The sequence below is a fragment of the Meles meles genome, chromosome 4 (assembly GCF_922984935.1).
Source record: "Meles meles chromosome 4, mMelMel3.1 paternal haplotype, whole genome shotgun sequence".
NCBI classification, from domain to species: Eukaryota; Metazoa; Chordata; class Mammalia; order Carnivora; family Mustelidae; genus Meles; species Meles meles.
The window spans coordinates 156313243-156337197 of NC_060069.1; the positions used below are offsets into that span (position 1 = coordinate 156313243).

At 51.6% G+C, this 23955-nt stretch overlaps 1 protein-coding gene across 1 annotated transcript in view; it reads left to right on the plus strand.

The window, feature by feature from the left end:
• SIM2 (SIM bHLH transcription factor 2) overlaps positions 1 to 23955 on the plus strand; it is a 51550-nt gene that overhangs the window by 17845 nt on the left and 9750 nt on the right. The window contains exons 4-7 of the mRNA XM_046001518.1: positions 1884 to 1992; positions 6037 to 6122; positions 7695 to 7894; positions 12802 to 12908. Of these exons, the coding sequence (XP_045857474.1) occupies positions 1884 to 1992; positions 6037 to 6122; positions 7695 to 7894; positions 12802 to 12908 (502 nt within the window). The remainder of the gene's footprint in view (positions 1 to 1883; positions 1993 to 6036; positions 6123 to 7694; positions 7895 to 12801; positions 12909 to 23955) is intronic.

Sequence of the window (23955 nt, forward strand, 5' to 3'; positions counted from 1 at the left end):
TCCACATGACAGAGTTTCACAAGGAATTTCTGTCCCTGACTTCAGGAAAAGAGGACATGGTCCTGTCCCGAAGGGGTGACTTAGCACTTGCTGGTTTATCGAAATTTTTAAAGGATGAAATGATTTGAAAGACGACTGTGTAGTTCTTAATCCTTACTGTGTTTGATGAACTCATGTAATAACTTTGGTCATTGGCAAATCCCCTTTAGGGTCAAGTGGGGAGGTAGGGAAGCTCTTTGTATCACATGATTCTCTCCCTTCCTCTGTAGGCATGACATTGGCAAGAGACATCCCATGAATAATGCAGAAAACAGAACTGCCAAAGCCGTTTCAGGGACAAGATTACTTAGCAGGCCAGAAACATAATTTGTTCTGAATAAAATGGTAACTCCTGTGTCGTAACAAATGGCAAGACCTGGCTCAGAGGACTGGGGTAAATTCCGTCACCTCTCCGTGGCCGCTCAGTCCCAGGGAGGGAGCTGGTGGCCTTGGTGCTAATTTGGAACAGTGGCTCCCAGGAGAAGCTGGGCCTCACGTGGCCGGGCTGCGGTTGTCCTGCTGCGTGAGGTAGCTGGGTCAGAGCTGCCCCCTGACAGGAGATCGTGTCGTCTCCACTCTGACGGAGACCAGGGAGCCTCCCAACAAAACACATGGCACGACGCACTTAAAAATAACAAGGGGGTGCTTGGGGACAAGACTGCCTTTGCTCTTTTAGCATGCCCTCTCCCCGTGGGGCAGAGCTGAGAAAGACAGAGTGGGACCTGCCCGTCGGGACCTGCCCACAGCTCCCTGCACCCCCCCCCCCCACCACCAAGGGCAGTTTCTCGCCCTCTCAGTTGCCATCCCCCTGGGCCGTGGGGATCCTTCAGGCTGTGGTGGAAGAGAGATCCCTGCCCTGGGCTCCCGCTGCCTCACTCTTCTTGTCTGCGGCCTTGCATCTCTAAGACAGGGCCTGCCCACCACTGCTCAGAAGGCCCTTCTGATGGTCATAGTCTCTAGAACAATCTCTGGCACCGCCCATCTTGGGAGGATGGGTGAGGGCGTCCAGGTCTTTGAGACTCTCTAACGTCCCCTGCCGTGGCACTTATGTTCCGGAGAACAGTAGGAAAGTTCCCAGACTTTGGCACTGAATCATCAGAAATCTCTGTGGAAAGGTCGTCGTGCTGGTGTTGTTGTCCTAGAGAACCCCATCCCTGCAAAGCAGGGTCCTGTCCCGCACGCACGTGGGCTCGAGGCCTGTCGTCGTGTCCTCTGCAGGGTGTGTACCTGGAAGTAGGTGGTGTCCAAGGCCTGGGGTCACACCCCCCGGAAATAACCACCGTGTCACTTGGCTGTCTGGAGCAGGCCCAAAGTCCCCACAGGTCACACAGCCGCCCCGCCGCACCCGTGGACGGGAGCCACTGGGTGACCAGTCATCCCAGAGTCAGAGGGCTGGGACACGTTTCTGGCAACGTGAAAGAGGCCTGGCAGTGCCCGAGGGGCGCAGCTCAGAGCTGACAGAGAAAGGGACCTTGTCGGAGGCAGGTCGTACCTGCTCAGTCTCAGAGAGGACACGGCTCGCGCAGGGACCACAGTCTGCACTCGGCAGCTGGTGTCCCGGCTGGCTAGGCCCCTCTGGCTCCACCCGGGCCCTGGCTCCGGTCTGTCGTGTCGTAAGCTGCCTCTTGTGTAAAGGACACTGCCTGGTGACCCGTGGGGGGTCACCCACCTCCAGGACACACCTTTCCCTCCTTCCCATCCCAGTTCCTCCTGCTCAGGACCGTCCCCATGTGGTGGGTGGTTCAGAGCGCAGCTCGACACAAGACCCACGTTTCTGCATGTGGAGAGGGTGTGGGCTGCGAGCAGAGGTCGGAGCTCTGACCCCTCCCTTCCCTCTGTGGCAGGTGGAGCTCACCGGCAACAGCATCTATGAATACATCCATCCTTCCGACCACGACGAGATGACAGCCGTCCTCGCAGCCCACCAACCCCTCCACCATCACCTGCTCCAAGGTATTTCCTCCAGGTGCAAAGAAACCAGAATGAAAACCAAACCAAGAACTTCAGCGTGACGCGAGGGTTTGCTTCCCGATCTGCCAGGGGGAAGGGTGACTGGGGCTGCCCAGCTGGGCCTCTCCAGCACACACGCAGCGTGGGGGATTTGCTTTCATGTCTCTGTCCTTTGAAGCAACACTATTGATCCCGTGCCTCGTGCCAGAGACCAGGACGGGCACCAGTGGGAGGTAAAGCGAAGCGATCAAGATGTGCTCTTGGTTCAGAATTCCGGGAACGCACGTCTGTCCCTGGGTCTCCTGACCAGAGGGTCCCTGGTAGGACTCAGGGGTCCGTGAAACGGCGCGGGGGGAACTACATCTTCATTCTGTCTGGTTGGAATGTAGCATTCCCTTGCTTGTGGGTTACGAGCAGTACGCCGTCTCCCTCTCACTCCGCCGGTGGCTTCGCCAACAACGAGTCACACACATTTTTCATTTCACTTTGTAGTTCTCCCACGTGTTTAAACTTATCACCTACGCTCATCGCTACTTCAGAACTCCAGGAGTTGCGAGGCCGGCTGCTGGCTGTTGTTATTTCATGTGTGAATAAAGCAGCACATTTATAACAAAATCACCACTTGTTTTATTACCAAAAATACTTTGGTAACTGTTTTAATACAGTTGGTTCCATTTGTGATCTCCTATACTTTTATCTTCTGCACTTAAAAACATTCTGGGGGCGCCTGGGCGGTTCAGTCTGTTAAGCCTCTGCCTTCGGCTCAGGTCATGATCCCAGGGTCCTGGGATCGAGCCCAGCATCTGGGGGAAGCCTGCTTCTCCCTCTCCTACTCCCCCTGCTTGTGTTCCCTCTCACCCTCTCTCTCTCCCTCTGTCAAATAAATAAATTTAAAAATCTTTTTTTAAAAAAGATTTTATTTATTTGACAGACAAAGATCACAATTAAGCAGAGGCAGGCAGAGAGAGAGGAAGGGAAGCAGGCTCCCTGCTCAGCAGAGAGCCCAATGCAGGGCTTGATCCCAGGACCCTCAGATCATGACCTGCCCCGAAGGCAGAGGCTTTAATCCACTGAACCACCCAGATGTCCCTAAAAAATCTTTTTTTTAAAAGGTTTTATTTATTTGACACAGAGCGAGAGATCACAAGCAGGCAGAGAATCAGGCAGAGGGAGAGGGAGAAGCAGGTTCCCCACTGAGCAGAGAGTCCGATGTGGGGCTCGATCCCAGGATCGTCAGATCATGACCTGCGTCAAAGGCAGAGGCTTAACTGACTGAGCCACCCAGGTGCCCCTAAATTAAAAAATCTTAAAAAAAAAAAAAAAGTTATTCTGGTTAGGAACCTAACCAGAGTAACTTTTGTGCCATGGCACGAATCAGTTAAGAACCTCCGGTCCAGATGGAGGCAGGTCCACTTCCCTGGCCTGACACCATGAGGGGGCCCAATCCCCCACCTGACGGTCCCATTACTGAACACGGATGGATTGGGGTCCTACTGCCATAAGTGCGTGTAAGGACATAATGTGTGATTCTTTGGGGGAGGATGTGGAGCACATCGTTACACAGATGACTCCCTAAGTTACAGTTGCCGTGCATGCTAGGAAAACGACCTTGTTCTGGGGTGCTGGCCCTGTAACTCCCTCTCTCTGACAAGCCAATGACGCCAACCAGCATGTGGCTCGGTGGGTCTCTTGTCTGCTGTGGACTATGGCATCCCAACTTGGCCAAAATTCCCCCACAGGAAAGAATGCAAATGCAGAGACCTCAAGCGTGGTAGAATGGGGTGGCCCACAGGTGACAATGGCCTCCTCCTGGGAGGGGCTGTTCTAAGGCTAGAAGGAGGGACTGCAGAAGCGCACTCGGCTTGAAAATCACTGCAGGTACAGCTCTGTGGCTCCCGTGTTCTCAGCCCCAGACGTAGTCCCTGGCGTCTCTTCCTTACCAAGGAGGGAGGTTGCTGTGCTGGTTTCTGAAATGAGGTGGGGGCTTCCTCGTAGCTATGGTCCGTAACTCTCTCTCTCTCTCTCTTTTTAAAAGATTTATTTATTTGATTTTATTATTTATATTTATATAATTTATATAAATATAAATATTCATTGATATCTATTTTAAGATTTTATTTATTTCTTTATTTAAGAGAGAAAAAGAGAGCGTGAGCATGAGCTGGGGGGTGGGGTGCAGAGGGACAGGGATGAGTAGATGCCCCACTGAGCGGGGAGCCTGATGTGGGGCTCAATCCTGGGGCTCGATCCCTGGACCCTGGGACCATGACCTGAGCGGAAGGCAGACATTTAAGCAACTGAGCCACCCAGGCACCCCGCTATAGTCTGTAACTCTTAAGTCCTTGCAAACAGTCTGGCCACCTCAGTGCACACAGATGAGCTCGGAAGAAGTAATTCCTAGCAAAATGAAGGCTGGCCGGGAATAGAGCACCTGAGTCTCATTCCTTCACGGAGGGGTTGTTTAACGCTGGAAAAGGCCACAGGAGTCTTAGAGAACTCCTTAAAACTTTCTGTTGTTATTGTTCTAGAAAGTTCCACAGTGTGTTAGCACACAGGAATGGACTTTCTCCCACGAGCTCTGGTTTCATGTCAGCCTTCCATGTCATAGCTATAAATTAGGTGTGTATATAATGACAGCAAACGAGTCTTGGGAATTCCATAAGACCCTTCCAATCCCAGTCCCCGTGGGGTTTATGTCTGAGGTGTAGCAACCACACAAGAGAAGTTTTCCAGGAGAGGTGGGAATGCCACCGGAGTACGCAGGGTCTGAGGTTCACGGACACTGGGACTAGTCCTCGGCTTCTTGTCCACAGAGCTGGTTTTCTGCCGCCGAGCTCCCCCCCCCCCCCCCCCCCCCCGCTGCTTCCTGGTTGTTGTGCTGTTGGCTTTTTCCATACTGGATGTTTCATTACTGGGTGAAGGTATTTAGCCCTGAGTGTCCACACCTCAGTGCATAGCTGGAAATGGTGCAGACAGGCACGCCTGTTCCGGGAAGCCTTTATGCCTTGCAGACCCTGGCCCGCTGCAGAGGAATTGTGGATAAATGTGGCCACCCCTCCAACAGGGGGGTGGGGTGGGGCGGGGGGATGACGACTCTCACGGCCATTCCCCTGCTCCCCCTGGGGAGGGCCAGGGGGCACTGCCTCCACTCCTAATGGTAACTTTTCTTTAAAAATTAATTTATTAACTGCCACCAAGTAGCTGTTTATTAGGAGTGGACTGACCTCACCCTTACCCAGGGACGTGGACACATCATTGCGGAGAACGGACATCTGCTCCCCGAAGCGTAGGGTGCTTCCTTAGGGAACTCACTTGCATTTGCAAGAGTGAGGCCAGAGATGTGTGGGTGAGGTCTTTGGGCCAGCCAGGGAGAGACTGAATGTGGAGGGTCAGAGCAGTCAAGACAGGAGGGGTGGTCGGGCTGGGGCTGTAGATGAAGGCAAAAGCTTTGATCTGGCCAAGCGAGTGGTCTGTTGGGTTCTCTTCCCCATTCCCCGGCAGTCTCGGGCAGGATCAGTGCCCATGGGCACAGCTGGCAGGAGGCGCCCTGTGGCTGCCTCCCTCTGCAGGAGAGAGGGCTCTGCCTGTGAGCCCTGACCCAGCATCCCCATCCCCGAGGGAACTCAGATGCCTCTGGTCCTTCCTGACCAACTCAGATGCCTACCCCAGGGCTGGCCAAGGCGGTTCATTTGGCACCAGGCCTCTCTGCACCTGCCTGGAGGGGACCACAGACGTGCGAGCGGGGCTGAGCCCACTGCACTTAGAGTCCTCACCGTCGGCCCCGGGCTGGTGTCTCCTGAGTTCCCGCCATGGCCACGTTTCCACGCTCCCTTTGGAGCGCGTGGAAGCCACACCAGGACGGGCCGGTCTCCCCACCCCACCCGGGGCCTGGCCACAGGCAGAAGTCCCTGGGTCAGGGGCTGGGCGTTCTGGGATGGGGCCTCTGGCTGCCTGGTCTGGTCCTGAGGGTTGACTGAGGTCGTGGGGACAAAATCGGGGCAAGCATCACTGGACAGTTGGCCCATCTAACGCCACTCCTGCTTTCAGAGTATGAGATAGAGAGGTCCTTCTTCCTGCGGATGAAGTGTGTGTTGGCAAAAAGAAACGCGGGCCTGACATGCAGCGGATACAAGGTACGAGGGGCCTGGCACGGCAGGAGAGAAGTGGGAGGCGGCGGTGGGTCTTCATGGCTTTAAGGGTTGCTTCCCGCATAAGAGCATCTGCACAGCACGCACCGGGACCCAGACATCTCGCCCTGGCAGAGTTCAAGTTCACTCAGGTAGAACTTTCTAGGGAGGCTGCTCGCCCCGGCTCCTGCAGCAGGTACGAGAGCTGGTGTCCCACGAGGATATTCCAATGTCTCCGCCAGACATGACCCCCTGCTCTGGCTCGCTCCAGAACCCAGGAGTCGGTCCCCTTACGAGCCCAGGGGTGGCGTGGTGCCTCCGTCCGTACCAGAGTCAGCCACTCCCAGGTGGACGGGCAGGTTGGGGGACATCAGGGCTGAGCATCACCTTCCGAGCTTCTGAGTCCTCTCTGGAGCCTGAAGTGACTGTTTCTCCCACCTTTTTCCTCTCTTTCTGGAATGCCCCCCCTCCCCACCACAGCAGGGGCTGCCTCCCCTTCAGCTTCTCCTCAGCGCCCCCCCCCCCCCGCTTTGAACCCCACACTGAGCTCTTTCCTTTGACTTTACCTTGCTCTGTTTTATAGTTTGGGGACACATTTCTTATTTGCTGACCCAGACTCGAAGCCTATTTCTACCAGGGGTGGAGAACCCCCGGCGCTGTCCCCTACCCGACAGACTTGGGTCTTGAGTTATGTCTGCCGCTTTCTAACTGTCTAAACTTAAGCAAAACAGATCACCTACCTTGTCCTTAGTTTCCTCATCAGTAAGATGGGACAATAGGCTGGACGGATTTTAAGATCTGTTGGGGCTCTAAAGAGTGAATGCATCCAGGAGTCCCGGAGGAACATTTTAGAAAAGAGAATTTAAGATTTTAGCTGCTCATTGCTGCTGTCATGGTGATTGGGATCCTTTCAAGATTTTACTGACTCTAACTTACATAAATGCTGCCAACAGTGAGTCTGGAGGTTGCACCAATGTTTCTGTTGGCCAGTTGGAACCCTCTAAGTTCTCTCCCTCATGGTTTTTGGCTATAACAATCAGAGGTTTCCAGAGAGCCATTCTGGCTTAGTGGTCTTTACAAGGGGGTAGAATCTTGAGTTACAAACAAACAAAACAAAATAAAAATACGTCAAAGGAAGACTCTTAATTCTACTGAAAGAATTCTTGATTTATGATGGAATGGTGTAGCTTGTCAAGTGATGCGTCAAGTTAACATGTTGTCAAATCCAGTCGCACCAGGAGGCGATGAGAATCATGGAGCCAACGGTCCGCTTCCCGTGGTGCTTTCGTTGTGCCTCTGATGGTGACTTGGTGATGAGTTAATTATGGATAAATCCATTGCGATTGGAGTCTTACCTTGTGGAGTTACTTGAGCAGAGTCAATTGGGTGAGACAACCCTTACATTCTATCACGATGGTTTCCTGAGAAAGAAGCACGTTGTCCCGACCACTCCGTAGAGGCTGGGCTGGGCACCGTCCAGCACGCTCGAGAAGGCAGGCAGGCCCCACGCCAGAAGAAGTGGGTGTCAGTCTGACCCCCGGGCTGCCGGCGTCTGACCCTGCCCTCTGCTTTCCCCAGGTCATCCACTGCAGCGGCTACTTGAAGATCAGGCAGTATATGCTGGACATGTCCCTGTACGACTCGTGCTACCAGATCGTGGGGCTGGTGGCTGTGGGCCAGTCGCTGCCGCCCAGCGCCGTCACAGAGATCAAGCTGCACAGTAACATGTTCATGTTCAGGGCCAGCCTCGACCTGAAGCTGATCTTCCTGGATTCCAGGTGAGTTTGGCACCTGCTGTTCCTGCAGAGTTCCGGAAGACCCGGACGGTGGAAACTGCCCCGAGAGCTAGCCTGTTAAGCCAAAATGTAATGTGGAATAAGTCATACTAAGAATGCAAGTGAGAGAGGCACCTGGGTGGCTTGGTCAGTTGAGCGTCTGCCTCTGGCTCAGGTCATGATCCCCGGGTCCGGGGATCGAGCCCCGCATTGGGCTGCCCGCTCAGTGGGGAGCCTGCTTCTCCCTCTTTGCTGCTCCCCCTGCTCATGCTCTCTCTCTCTCAAGAACGTGAGTTAGAAAGCGATTTAGTGGAACCAGGTCATGAGTCGAAAGACCTGCTATCAGCCGTAGGCCTCAGGGCACAGCCGCTTCTGCAGGTACTAGGTTTTATATTATTTTATCTTATTTACTTCTCCCTTCATCATCTCACTGGAATAGGAACTGGAAACACGTGTTGTGGACACTAGTTTTGGAAGGCCCACGAGGTCGGGATTGTCTTGTATCTCCATCAAGTAGGTAGGACCTTACAATCAAAAGAACGTAGTAGTGTGGGTGATGGGGCAGGGGGCTGCCCATGCAGGCTGTTGGGAGGCCATTCGAGCTGTGGCGGCCACCAGCACTGAGGCTTCGAGCAGGCAGGCGGCCTTCCCTGGGGAAAGCTGTGGCCACGACCTCAGTGGGGGCCCCCGTCCGGCCCTGGCCTGGGAGGGCACCCCCGTCGGGCGGGGAGGGTCAAAATGCAGTAGCTCCAGACCCAGCTCTCTCAACCGTCCTTGCCCTTCTTACTTGAGGATGCCTGCCAGTCCGAGGGTCTGCTCTCCGAGAGAGAAGGGAGAGTGAACGAGGCAGAAGCACTGATTCGTGTTCGCCGGGCCCACGGCAGCAGCCCGCGGGCTTCACCCTCCTGGAAGCCTCAGGCCTGTGGGGCTTCTCTGGCTTCCCTTTTCTCATCTGAATCTTCCTGATGGCTAGTGATGATGAGCATTTTTTCATGTGTCTGATAGCCATTTGTATGTCTTCATTGGAGAAGTGTCTGTTCATATCTTCTGCCCATTTTTTGATATGATTATCTGTTTTGCGTGTGTTGAGTTTGAGGAGTTCTTTGTAGATCCTGGATATCAACCTTTTGTCTGTACTGCCATTTGCAAATATCTTCTCCCATTCCGTGGGTTGCCTCTTTGTTTTGTCTCATCTGTGAAACAAGTCAGCCCTGCCCTGCCCACGGGGCTACCCACAGGCTGTTTAGGGAAAGTGAAATCTGAACCCAGACAGGAAGCATTTGTGAAAGTAAAAAGCCTGATGGGCCTGCAAGGTGAGTCTCACTGCCGCCTCGCAGTCACCCTGGAGTCCTCAGCTGTGCAGGGAGGACTCGACGTTCAGAAACCGCATTTCTGCTTTTTGGTGTGTGTGGCTAAGCTTTCTCGGATGGAGGAGACAGATACATCTATATGTAAATTTATATCTATATTTTGTTGTTGTTAAGATCTGTAGATTTTTTCCCCCATCTTTTTACTGTGGTAAAATATACATGCCACAAAATTGATCATTTTAACCAGTTATGGGAGAAAAACACACATATCTAGTTAGGGGTGGGAAGAGAAGACACCAGTTAGCTTAGTTCGTCGTCAGCACACCTCAGAACCTCAGAACCCTGCAAAGGTAAGGTGACAAAAGCGGGCTTGGCCTTTGCGCTCCCAGGAGCTCCAAGCAGAGTACGCATGACGCTTTGGGGGAAGGAGGCCAGCCCCTTTGGGCAGGCAGAGGCTGACAAATGCTGCTTCCTGCAGGGAAGACAGGCACCCGCCTGGAGGGGCCCCGGGTGGGCTGCCTGGGGTGCGGCGGAAGTGCCAGCAGGCAGTGGTGAGAAGGGGTTCTTTCTGGATTCAGGAGCCACTTTTAAAAGTGAACTGAAAAGAGTTCCAGTTCTCCGAGTTCATTATTTTAGACACTTGGGGGAGGTTCTCCCTTGTTATGTCTGGCTCCTAGATTTCCTTTGAGGGTTCCAGGAAAAGCCTCTGAGGCTCAGTGAATTCTCTAGAAGATGAGAGAGGCAGGTCTCCCCAGAGAAGAGATTTCAGGTCTTCTCAAATGGTTCAGTGCATGCAGCTTTGAAACAAGAAGGACAAACGGAGGGCTTTGCGGAAGAGGGTGTACTACGTGAGCTGACAGGCCAGACTGCTGGGGGAGGGAGCCTCAGGCCTGGGCTTTCTCGAATGCCAACATCCTTCCACTTCAGGGTGAGGGCCAGACCCCTCAGGTGAGTAGGAAAGAAAGACTGTGAACTTGCAGAAGACATCCTGTCTCTGCAGAAGTCCCCACCGTTCTCCCAACTAAGAACCAGGAAGCTTCTAGCAAAGTTTCTGAACTCCAGTCATCTTAGAGATGCTAAGAGAGTCAGAGATGAGCTGGAGAATTCTTCGCCCCAACTCTGGTCTCTGGTCCGTTGTAGCTTGGTCTCTGACAGGTCTCTGGGCTGGGGGACAGAGGGGCTGGCCTAGGACCCAGAGGTCAGCAGAATGGCCGGGCGTGATGGGAGATGTCAGCTCCCCAGGGGCCACTGTGTGGGCTTGGCTTGAAGCCCAGCAGCCCTAGAGTCACAGGGGCCTGGGGGGTGGCCACTGGGCCCCCCACCCAGTGGAATCCCAGACACAACTGAACTCAGCGTAACCTGAAATTTGGTTCATAGGGGTTTTGTGGTATTTCACTTTGAAACTGTAGATGGTGCTTTTGCTAAGGATGGGTGAACCCAGCCATGTTTGGGGTTTGGCAAATCCCTCTGACAGGTCTTCAGACACTGGAGGTTTGGAAAAAACCAGAAGGGCATGCTGCCAGACCCTTTTCTTTCCCTTTAATTTTTAAAACCAGCGTGCACTTTGATGAGAAACTTAATACATGTGTTTCTGATTCATTTACACATTCGGGGCCGTTGTTCTGTAACTTTGCTTCCAAAGGGTCTGGGAAGCCTCTTTCATCCCCACACCGTAGAGATGCCTGGTTTTCTTGCTGGGGAGACGCCAGCTCTCAGTTTTCCTGCCACACAGTTCGACTCTGGTGGGGCCTGAAGTTCTAGGTGGCCCTAAGACACGTCCCCCGAGCCCCGAAAGGCTGTGGCAAGTTCCCTTTCCCACCTACCTCCAGCCCCATCTCCTTCCCACCCTGGAGGAACACCATGGAAATGTGTACACCAAATAGTGAGTAATTCCAGGGAAATATGAGGCTCCCAGAGATTTACAACCCGAAGCCCGCACAGAACTCAACAGAAAGGGGAGCAGGTTACAAAATGAAAGTGAGGTCAAGTTTCCCCGATTCATTTCTAGTCAACATTTCAGACAGAAATCAGCAGGACCCCCAGTCCCGGCCCGGCCTCAGGCCCCACCTCTGCCCCCCAGAACCGCCTCCCTTCCCTTAGAGTCCTTCTTGTTCTCCTCTTTCATCTGTTCTTGAATATCTGTCACCAAGACGTTTGGGCCACCTCCTCCGAGGGCACAGCTCCCAGCTCAGTTGCCCAGGGCCTGAGGAACAACACCGTTGCCGCCTGCCCTTTTCACCTCCACACGGAGTGATCCGAAGGCCAGTGATGATGTGGGCTTGGACAGGGAGAGCTGCTTTTCTTCAAAGGGCTGATGTGGGGCCTCTTGAAGAGAATCCGCATTCCTGGGGCTTGATGAGAACAGAGACGTGATAATGGCAGGAAAACCCGGGGACATGCTGCCCTTTCGTCAGCAGACTGGAGGTTTACCTTGCAGTCATGCTATTTGTAGGGGCTGTTCTACTGTTTTCTGGGGGCTGCACGATCATGCTCCACTCATAGGAGGGGTCATTGGCTCCAGCTAGTCTGAATAAGCCACCGCCCAACGAGAGCATCCTGAGACCACAGCATCCGGTGAGACATCAGGGCTCACACACTCCGTAGCCCAGATGTGGAAACCTCCCAGGTGGCCGTCAGTGGGTGAACAGACCTAATGTGATACCTACATGCGATAGAACGTTACCCAACCATGAAAACGAACCACATCTATCACATGCCACAGCATGGGCACACCCTGAAAACATGATGCCTGGTGAAAGAAGCCAGACACAAAAGGACACATGCCAAATCATTTCACCCCTCTGCGATTCTTACTTTCTTAATTTTTACTTATTTATTTGTCAAAGAGAGAGTGATCACACAAGCAGGGGGAGTGGCAGGCAGAGGCAGAGGGAGAAGCAGGCTTCCCGCTGAGCAAGGAGCCCAATGTGGGGGACTCAATCCCAGGACCCCAGGATCACGACCTGAGCCAAAGGCAGCCGCTTAACCAACTGAGCCACCCAGGTGCCCCACTTGTAAGATATCTAGAATAGACAGATTCATTGAGACAGAGGGAGAGTGAAGGTTACCTGGGTGGCGGGGTGCAGTGGGGAGTTCTGGAGATGGAAAGGGAGCTGGTCCCACAATATTGTAGGATGTAGTTACTGCACTAAATGTACACTTAAAAATGGTTAAAATGGCAAAGGTTTTCCACTATGCATATTTTACCATAATAAAAAAACAAAGGTTCCCATTGGACTGTCACCCAAAAGCCCCAGGAAAGTGGGTCTTTCTCCCAGTAAAGCATCAAAGTTCACGTGTAAGCGCCCCCAGAGAAGCTTCACCCTGAAAAAGGGAAACATGTTAAGCCATCAAATGTTCTTCCAGCCGGTGGTTTCAGAAGAACATTCCCCCTCACAAACAGTGCTACATCCTGCACCGGGCTAGAGTTCAAAGACTGTCTTCTTGTAAAAAAGATCATTCTGGGTTTCCAAAACCAACATCAGCCCCCCTCCTCTGAGCCTTTTAGCACTTGATTCGTTGGCCAAACCAGTATTAGTTTAAATGAAAGGCGATCTGCAGAGCAGAGTAACCCACGGAGCCACTGTCCCCTACCCCCAGGGTGACCGAGCTGACCGGATATGAGCCGCAGGACCTGATCGAGAAGACCCTCTACCACCACGTGCACGGCTGTGACGTCTTCCACCTCCGCTACGCGCACCACCTCCGTGAGTACCGCTCACTAGGTCCACCCCTGGTCTGTGGGCGGGGCTCGCTGTGGGCGGGGCTCGCTGTGGGCGGGGCTCGCCGAGGTTTGGGCGGAGCGTGGAGGCCTTTGTCGGGTACCACGGTCATCTGCTGTGCATACGTGAATTTTAAACGTCCTGCGCACTCCATCCACCCCTCGATTAAGCACAGCTACTGGTCCGTTCTCAGCCGTCCAAGCTCACCTTCCAGTAATGTGGCGGGGGTGGGATGGTGCGGAAGCTGCTGGAGTGGAGGTGGTGAATTTAGAACCTGAATGTCTCTATGACATCTGGACACCGGCTGCAAGTGAGGGCAACCAGCCAAAGAACCAGCACACACAGAGTCCTTACTACTGTCGGGCACTGGTTTAAGTGGTTAAATATGTTGCCAGCCCGGTGACGGAGCGTCTCCTGTTCATAGCTTTCTTGTACTGCTGAGGAGGAGCTGAGGTTCAGAGAGGTTCTGCCACTTGTCTGGGGTCACACAGTGAGAGGCATCAGGCGGCCTCTGACCGCTGTCCACCACCTGGTTGGCAAGCTCAGGGGAGACCCCAGGTTCCCAGAATGGGAGAAGTCAGCATGGAAAGAGGGAATAATCAGTACTCGATTCGCCAGTGCAGACAGTTAGGTGAGCATCTGCACGGCATGGGGTGGGCCTCAAGTCACTGAAACGTTTAAAGAAGTGACACTTTCCTTCCGGAATCCAACTTGAGGCAGTAAAGAATTGTCATCGATCAGAATACCTCATCTCTGCAGATGGACGGAAGGTCCAGCCTTCCGTGCCAGTGGCCGGCTCAGGGGTGCTTGGCAAGGGGGTGCAGAAGGTTGGAGGAGCCGGATCTTCTCCTGCCCCCATTCTCGCTTTGCTTTGTGTTGACGAGGAGGCATTCGAGGACACGTGACTGGTGTCGGGCTGAGGGTGGACGGCAGGTTCAAGGACTGCTCGCTCTGGCCACATCATCTGCCTGCCCAGTCGTCTCTCATCCCAGTGGGCACGGCAGTCACTAGGGTATCGCTAGGCAGACTCACACAGCTTCTTCCTGCTCCCTTTTGATTCACAACAGCAAGGAGAGGTCGCCATGCACCTCTCAGACTTGGAGTTGTGAGCCGCCTTTGTATTTCTTGCGTTTCAATAACTGAATTGTGATACAAACATCCCTGTCATTCTTGAAAGCAGTTTGGTCAGGAAGAACTGCTGACCATTTGGACAGGATCTGTAGGTTGGCCTCCCTCCTACAGGGCTCGTATAGGGGTAGGGAGTGTCGATTACAGAATGAGTTACTGGGGAGACTTGCCCAGCAGAGCGTAAGCTGAGAGTATGTGCTCTAGAGTCACGAGAGTGGTCGGGAGATGAAGAGGCATCTGCCTTGAGGGTGTTGGAGCAGCAGCATCACCACGGAACAATCTAGAAGGGAGGACAGGCGTGAGGGTCCTCATCTCCACACCACCTGGGGGAGCCCCTGGGAGGGACATTCCCAGCTGCCACCACTGCAGATGGAGAAGGCAGGCAGCTGCTCTAAAAGCCCCCACCCCACAGGTCCCCAGCCCCCTTCCATGGAGGCAGGAGCTCGTCAGGACCCCAGCAAGCCCTGATATCCCCCAAATTACCTGCAGGAAGAGTTGCTCCTCGTAGTGGGGCTGCACTGGCGGACCTTAGGCCTCTAAGCACGGAGAATGAAAACGTAGGGAATTGAAAGTCTTCATTTTAAATCTCATTTCTTTTTTATTTTGAAGATTTTATTTATTTGTCAGAGAGAGAGAATGCACAGCAAGGGGAGCACAGGCAGACGGAGAAGCACGCTTCCCACTGAGCAAGGAGCCTGACGTGGGGCTCGATCCCACAACCTGGGATCATGACCTGAGCCGAAGGCAGACGCTTAACGGACTGAGCCACCCAGGTGTCCCTTACATCTCATTTTTTATCTCTTGTGCTGCCTGGCTCATAGAGGGGAGCAGGGATTTTTTCCCCCCGGGGAAATAAATATAATTTGTGCTTTGGAAATGTAATAAAAGCCACAGTGATGATCAGCATGAGGCTCTTGTGACCCCGACACGGTCTGGATGCTTTTCATGTATCCATTCTGACCTTTCGTCAGTGAGGGGAGCTGGGCGGCCCTTGTGCCCATTGCCCAGCAGAGCAGGTGAACCCCAGGAGTGGAGGCCTGTGGCCGGACAGCAGCTGAGTCAGACAGGACTGAGGTTCAGGCTTGTTTGGCTCTCAAGCCTTGAGCGGTTTCCGCCACAAGGTGGCTCTTAGACGTGGAGACATGGGCCCGTCTTGGCTGCATCAGGAACCCCAATCTTCCAAAGCTCACCCGGCTTATGAAGGGACTTTATTTATTTGAGAGGTTCTCTGCAGTTTATCTCACTTGGGATTTGGTATTTCTAGATATGTCGACAAGGGAGCCCTGAGAGGGAACGCATTCACAGGCTTCCAGGAGACGCAAGGAAAAGACAGAAGCATTTAGAAACCAGAGAGAGTACGGTGGTTTTTTTTTTTTTTTTTAATTTTCTCCAAATGGGCTAGAATTGGTAAATCAAAGAAAATTAAAAATAGCAACACTGACAATGATTGCTACAGTGCAGTGACCTTCGCGACGGTGGAGACACCGCCACGGGGACAGGAGGTAGAGAGCATATCCCAGCCCAGCTGAGGGGAGATGGGGCGTGGCCTGGGGATCCGCCATGAGCCCCATGTCTGCCTCAGACTCCCTTCCCCAGCTTTTCCTGACATAAACTAGAGCACCTTCGACAGAAATAGCAGAGGCTCTTACCACAAATAGGGGTGGGAATTAGTCCTCCAGAGCTCACCCCTTGGCTCCAGGATTGGAACGTTCTTTGGATATCCCCCTCAGGAAAGCCATGCATTTCACCTCCAAAGCTGGGACTCTTGGATGAGCAAAGGGGATGGATTCAACATGTGGAGCGTGGTTTTTGAACACCGCGTCTTTGTGGGTGTGGAGCTGGGGCAGTTTTGAAATCTCTGTGTTGGGAGGTAGCTGGGGTTCTGAGTCTCCTTCCCATGCACAGAACTGGGGCCAGAGGGGCCAACCCCGGGAGCCGACCCTGAGCCTAGAGTTCAAGGACAGCAGTTTATTTGGACAGTGGCCAAAACATGGTCAAGGGAGAAAGAAGTAAGTCACGGAGGGGAAGGAGTCTTAAGAGGGGCTTGTCTGTCTGGGACTCGGTCATGGTGCCAAGGAGGGGTGAGCTGAGGCGTTTATGTTCCTGTTTCTGCCAGTCATCGGCTGATGGCCGCTCTCAGGGCTGTTAACCCACCAGCTTCCCCACATCTGTCAGCGTGGGCTCTGCCAGAGAAAGGCCTCAGGAAGGAGATGGGGGCGTTGGAAGTTGCTGGGTGCGCTCCATGGTGAGGGATGCGATGAGGCATCTGTCAGAGCAAAGATCCAAAGGGCTGTGTCTCCTCAGCCTACCCCCCGCCCCCCACGTTGGTCTCCAGGCTTCGAGAAGGTGTTCTCCGTCCAGCCCTGCCTGAGGCCCTGAGTTCTTGTTTCTGGACAATGCTTTCACCTCACGCTGTTCGGATCCTTATGGGGACTGTATTGGTCTGCTTGGGCCGCCATGACAAAATACCCTAGGCTTTAAACCACAGAAATGTGTTTCCTCACAGTTCTGGAAGCTTGAATCTGAGATCAAGGTGTTGGCAGGGCTGGGTTCTCCGGAGGCCTCTGTCCTTGTGTCATAGATGGGCGTCTTGTTCCTGTGGCCTCACGTGATTGTCCCTCTGTGTGTATCTGCGTCCTCATCTCTTTTTATTATAAGAACACCGGCCATATTGGATTAGGGTCCCTCCCATTACTTCATTTTATTTCTGTTACTTCTTTAAAGATCCTATCTCTAAATACAGTGACATTCTGAGGTACTGTGGGATGGGGCTTCAACATATGAATCTGGGTAAAACATAGTTCAGCCCATGACGGGGACTTTCTCTCAGAGCTCTGTGTCCTTCCCCAGGCAGTAGGCCCAGATGGACAGGCCGGCTACAGGGGGACAGGGGAGAAGTCTGAGAAGGCAGGATTCATCATTTGGAAACATGACTTTTCAGTCCTGTCCCGTGGTGCTTCAGTAACCGAAGGCAGGGCTCTGGGCCAGGCCCCAGCCTCCTGAAGCCCTCCAGGCTTCACCTGGATTCTGGATCCGCACAGTGGACCATGCCAACCTCGGACTCAAGTCCTTCATTCTCATCACAGCTGGAGCTGGCCGGGTGTTTGCCCCAGGAGTCCGGCATGCCACTTCCTTCCCGTCCCCCACAACAGAAGGTGGCCAGAGGTGGCCTGACTATGGTGACCCTCAGGACTCCAAGGCCTTGGGGGGCACTGGCCTCCCCTTCTAGAGAAACACACAGACACATCTGTCTTCATAGTTGATGAGGTCACCGAGCACAGAAAACATCTGCCGGCACCCAGGGAAGTCACTGTCCAATTTTCCAAGCCAGATTTTCTCCACACTGGCGTCCCCAACCCAAGAATCCTGGGAGACGGGGGCCAAGGGCTTTGCCAGCAGCAGGGTTAGACATAAGGCCGTGGTGGCTCTGGAGGAGAACCGTCAGCCAAATGGTTTTCACACATTGTTCAAAATATTATCTTAACCCAGAGCAGGGACCCACAGGGTCCAAAGAAAGCACAGCCCCTCAAGAAAGAGAATTCAACACCTTCCAGAAAGTTAATTTCCTGAGGAGAAGCAGAACACGGGCTTCGTGAGGTCAGCAAAACGGGGCTGCCATGGCCCGGGCACCTTGGCCCCTGTGTCCCTGTGGACCTGAGCTTTCCCCACCAGTCAGACTGGGCCAGCACTTTCCCCAGAAGCTTCTGCAAGGACAAACGAACCCAGATCCTCTGGGGAATGTATTTGACCCACTCTACCCCCCAGCCTTCTCCTGACCACCATCCCGACGGGGCTCTGCTGAATGTGGGCCCCGGCACAGGCCTGACAGTCAGGCGGCCTCAGGCCGACACACAGCTCGGGAAGGGACTGACATCCGCAACCCTGATGATTTCTGTTGAGGGACACTGGGCAGGTTTCTTGTGGACACGGCAGTTTAGAAGAACTAGGATGTCCAGAAAGCTATTTGTCCAAGATGGGCAGAGAATGTCCCCTAGCTCTCTAGTTAGGCCCCTCTCCAAAGAGGGCCCAGATCACAGAGAACTCAGGCCATGGCCAACTGTCAAGACATTTCGATATCCCAGAGAGGCTTCAAAGCCTGAATGTGTGGTCTAGAGTTCAAGAAATAACTGTTGTAACAATATGATAGAACAGCTGTAGACGCCCATAAAGAACACACCTTAAATGGCACACAGTCCAAATGTTTATGGGGCCAGACCTATGACATGTATGAATGGGCAAATGGAGGGCAATAGGGAGTAGCGGAGCCTGTGGCTAACACCTGACCAGCCAAAGGCACCCAGAGTGACAACAGCACTGGGCCACCAGCAGAGCCCATCCACGAGCTTATGTGGTACAGGGGACACCAGTTTGCCTAACTCTGTGGAACAGGGGACAGAGGTCTTCAAATGAAAGATAAAGTTGAAAGGAGTTTCTAATCTACCGCGACCATTGCATTTCAAGCAACACTAGCCTCTGCTGCTGGCCTTGCTGGCCTCTGCACTGGAAATGGATGAGCACGTTTCATTCATACTCGGATCCTTTTTTAGATCCTATCCTCCAAGTAGAGTCTGGAGGTGGAGACGTCTTGGTCCTGAAGGTGACGGTGTGGGGAGCCTGTGCGTGAAGGGGGAACCACAAGCGATGCCGCAGTACAGAATCCTAGAAAGTGCAGCGTGATGCATGCATCGTCCTGATCCCCGGAAGCAGTTTGGGGCATCTAGATGTGTAGACTGTACCTTCGGGGTACATATGGGTCAGGCTCAGCCCAGGGCGGTAGGTGGTTGGTGCCGCAGTGTGGCTCTTGGGGACGTTCTTCCTGAAGGTGCTTCCGTGTCGTGCTACCCATCCTACCCTCAGCGTGGAGCAGGGCACTGTGTGGGGAACGTGCACGCCCCCTTCCTGGGGCTTTCTTGAATCTCACCGACTGCACTCCCCGAGGCCGAGCCAGCCCAGAGGATAAGAGCCGGAGAAGCACGGGGATCTCACTCACCCATTTTTCCCATGGAGGATGTTTTCCTGGCGGGGGCCGAACATGACGGAAATGCACTCGTGTACAGTTCTGGGGACCAGAAGTCCGAAGTGAAGGTGTCGGCAGGGCTGGGCTCCCTTTGGGGCCTCGAGGGCCTTCCTGCCTCTTCCAGCATCTGCTACTGTGGACCCATCCCTCCAGTCTCTGCCTTGGTCACTCCCCCCCCCCACCCCTGCCGGCGTATGTCTTCTCCTCTTCTGTCTTAGAGGGGCATTTGTGTCGAGGTAGAGCCCACCCCACCAGAACAATGTCGTCTTGAGATCCGTAACAGTGACACCTGCAGAGACCCTTTTCCCAAATATGGTCACATCCGTAGGTTCCTTGGGTCAGGAGAAGGAATGTATCTTTAGGGGGAACACTATTCAATCAAGACAGGCACTTCTGGTGTCCTCTTCAGCTCTTCATATTTCAAAACTGAAATGGAAATTGCGCTCCAGGCCGAGGTTTACTGTCCTCCCAGAGGCCGAGAGACCCAGTTGTGCCTTCAGGAGGAATTCCGGAGGAACCAGGCAGGCACCTACTTTTCTGGATAGCAAATTCACGGAACCAAAATCTCCACCCCAAAGTGCCCTCAGAAAACCACGACCACTGGCCTCCATCCCAGCATGGGCCACCCTGATTTCGGAAACATCTTGGACCATGATGTTGGGGATACTGTTTTGGACACTCCAGAGCCAAGACCTCTGCCCCCGAGCTCACGGTTTAGAGGACTCTCCAGCCTGGCCCCGTCCCTCACCTCCAGGCAGGGCCTTAGCTCATAGCCCTCCACCTCGGGATCATTTCAGGCAGCCAATTAAGAATGACGGACGGGAGGGGAAGCTAGGGCAAACCAAGGAATGTTGTGACTAAGCATCTAAGATTTCAGCTTGGATTGATACGTGGACTATCACCATGGGTCATAGAGAAGAACAAAAAAAATTCAGTGTCTATGTTTGTTTGGTCTCTGTATCTAAGCCCCATCACAGCAGAGGCAGGGAAGGTCAGAAATAAAATCTCAGCAGCTTCTCCCATCGGAATCCTAATATGAAATATTCGGGATAAACTGGCTTTATTGTATCTGGCTTAGAGGATTACGGATAGGTTTTAGGAATGTTGTAAGAAGTAAGGGAAGTATGGGGGCGCCTGGGTGGCTCATTTGGTTAAGTGTCTGACTCTTGATTTCAGCCCAGGTCCCAATCTCAGGGTCGTGGGATTGAGCCCTACATTGGGCTCCATGCTCAGCATGGAGTCTGCTTGGGATTCTCTCTCCTTCTCCCTCTGCCCCTTACTGCTGTACATGCGCACTCGCTCTTTCTCAAAGGGGGAAAAAAAGGAAGGAAAGTATGAAGTACAAGTTAGGAAAAAGGAAAAGCATATGGTCTTATTGCCAGGGGCACTACGGATACTACTAGGAACAGACTTCAAAGTTGAGGAGCCTCATAAGCATTTCTATTGAGGAAGGAATGGCCGCTTGGGAAATCCACATGTGGGACCCTTGTTGGATCTTACCGCATCTCTTTTGGGGCCAAAGGCAAATTGGTTGAGTCTTCCTTAACCTTCCACCTCTCCTTTCACATATAGCTACAGATAACCTTCTGGAGGCTGCAGCCTCCTCCTCCCACAGGGGTCACTTGGAGGAAGGAGAGTCAGGACACCCAGCCTGGGGTCCCAGCTGTGCCCACAAGATTAGTTGGCCCCACTTTCCAGGGATGCCTGGCTCCCACGGTGACATGCATGCATGCATGCAAACCTGAGCTGGAAATAGAAACCGTGGATCGTGCTGTTAAAAAAGCAAACCCCAGGGTCACCTGGGTGGCTCAGCGGGTTAAGCCTCTGCCTTCGGCTCAGGTCATGATCTCAGCATCCTGGGATCGAGCCCCACATCAGGCTCTCTGCTCAGCGGTGACCCTGCTTCCCTCTCTCTCTCTCTGCCTGCCTCTCTGACTACTTGTGATCTCTCTCTCTGTGTCAAATAAATAAATAAAATCTTTTAAAAAAAAAAAGCAAACCCCAAGAGGAGAAGCATAAGAAAGATAGCTCTTTGCTGCTCCCTCTGTCTGTACTTTTCAACATGGAATTTCACTCCTGTCAAGGGAGCCCACGCAGGTGCACATGCCAAGCCTGGGAAGAAGAGAGCCCATGTCTGCCCTATCCCAGAGAGCCCTGCCCCTAATCTGGGTGGGATGGCGGTCCTGCGGCTAAGTAGGGGGCCTGTGGCCTGATGTGTGCTGCATTTCCACTTCCCGACCCCCACACAAACGACTTAATCATGGGAAAAATAATTGTTCGCTTTTATTAAAAAATGAATACCTCCTTATTGTTGGAAACGTAGACAGTCAAGAAAAGCTGAACAAGAAAATGAAACTTACTTGTAATTTGACCAGATAATGAGAGTTAATATGTATCAAATCCTTGCTGTGTGTCTTTGTCACTGTTTTAAAGCTTCAAACAGATTATCTATGCTCCCAGCAGCTGGTTGAGGTAGGGAGTATGATTATCCTCTTGTTCTAAATGGGAAACTGAGCCACAGGGGGTTAGTAACTTGTCCAACATCACACAGTTAGCCAGGGTGTATGTGTGTGTGTGCATGTGTGTGCACTTTTTCCTACGGGTACTCTACACCTTTCTGAATCTTGTCTTTTTTTTTAATGAGACATAATTGACATGTAGCATTATATATGTTCCAGGTGTACAACATAATGATTTGACATCTGTATGTGCTGCTCCATGACCACAATGAGTCTAGTTAACATCCATTACAGTATATAGTTATAATTTTTTTCTTGTCTTGAGAGCTTGTAAGATCTATTCCCTTAACAACTTTCCATACATACATAATACAGTGTTATTAACTAAAGTCCCCATGCTAGACAGTACATACCCAGACTTATTTACTTTATTTATTTTTTTAAAGATTTTATTTATTTGAGAGAGAGATCAAGAGCACTAGTGGGGAGAGAGGCAGAGGGAGAAGCAGACTTTCTCCTGCACACAGAGCCCGACTCCAGGTTGAATCCCAGGACTCTGAGATCATGACCTGAGCTGAAGTCAGATGCTTAACTGACTGAGCCACCCAGGCATCCCTCCAAGACTGAAATAAATATTTCATAACTGGAAGTTTGTACCTCTTAACCCCTTTCACCCATTTCACCCGCCTGCGACCCCTCACCTTGGCAACCACCAAGTACCGGTCTGTTCTCTGCATCTATGAACTTTTTTTTTTTTTTTTAGATTGCACATGTAAGTGCGTGACATGGTATTTGTCTTTGACTTATCTCACTGAGCATAACGCCCTCCAGGTCCACCCATGTCGTCCCGAATGGCAGGATTTCCTTCTTTTTTTTTAATTTGTTTATTTACAGCATAACAGTGTTGATTTCCTTCTTTTTTTAATGGCTGAACAGAATTCCTCTCTCTGTGTGTGTACATATATACAACACAATTTCTTTATCCATTCATCCACTTAGGGTGCTTTCATTTTTTGTCTTTTGTAAATAATGCTGCAATGAACATGCAGGCACAGATGTCTTTTCAAGTTAGTATCTGTTTCCTTCAGAGAAATTACCCAGAAGTGGGATTTCTGGATCAGATGTTAGTTCTGTCTTAAATTTTCTGAGGAACCTCCTTACTGTTTTCCATAGAGGATGCACCAATTTACATTCCTACTGATAGGGCACAGGGGTTCCCTTTTCCCTACATCCTTGCCAACACTTGTCATATCTTGTCTTTTTGATAGTAGCCATTCTAACAGGTGCGGGGTGATGTCTCCTGTGATTCTGATCTGCATTTCCCTGACAATTAGTGATGTGATGAACTTTCTCGGGTACCCGTTGCCCACCTGTATGTCTTTGGGAAAATGTCAATTCAGACCCTCTGCCCAGTTTTCAGTTGGGCTGTTTTATTTATTTATTTTTGGTACTGAGTTGTGTGAGTTCTTTGTATATTTTGAATATTGACCCCTTATCACATATATGATTTGCAAATATTTTCTCCCATTCGGTAGGTTGTTGATGGTTTCCTTTGCTGTGCAGAAGCTTTTCATTACAATGTAATGCCGCTTTTTATGTTTGCTTTTCGTCTTTTAGGGAATTTGGGGGGGTTCCATACAAATTTTAGGGTTGTTTGTTCTGTTTTTTCAAAGGATGACCCTGGAATTTTGATAGGGATTTCACTAAGTCTGTAGATTGCTCTGGGTGGTATGGGCATTTTATATGAATTCTTCCACTCCATGAACATGGAATACCTTTGCATTAATTTCTGTCTCCTTCAGTTTCTTTCATTAATGTCTGTAGTTTTTAGGGTCTTTCACCTCCTCAGTTAAGTTTATTCTTAGGTGCTTTATTCTGTTTAATATAATTTGTAAATGGGATTTTTTTCTTAATTCCTCTTTCTAACAGTTCATTATTAATGTATAGAAACTGAACAGATTTTTGTATATTGATTTTATATCCTGCAACTCTACTCAATGCATTTATTAGTTATAAGAGTTTTTTGATGAAGTCTTTAGGGTCTTCTGTATATGCTGTATCATCAGCAAATAGTGACAGTTTTACTTCTTCCTTTTCAATTGGGTTGCCATTTATTTCTTCTTTTTCTTACCTAAGTGCTCAGCTAGCACTTCCGATCTGTTGAATAAAAGTGGTGAGAGCTTTCCCTTGTTGAGTGTGGTGTTAGCTGTGAACTTGTCATGAGTGGCTTTTATTATGTACAGTGGGCATTTATATCCCCACTTTGTTGAGAGGGTTTTTTTTTCTTTAATCATAAATGGGTGTTGGATTTTGTCAAATGCTTTCTCTGCATCTATTTTTATCCTTCACCTAGTTAGTGTGGTGTATCCTACAGATTGATTTGCAGATATTGAACCATCCTTGCATCCTGGACGTAAATCCCATTTGA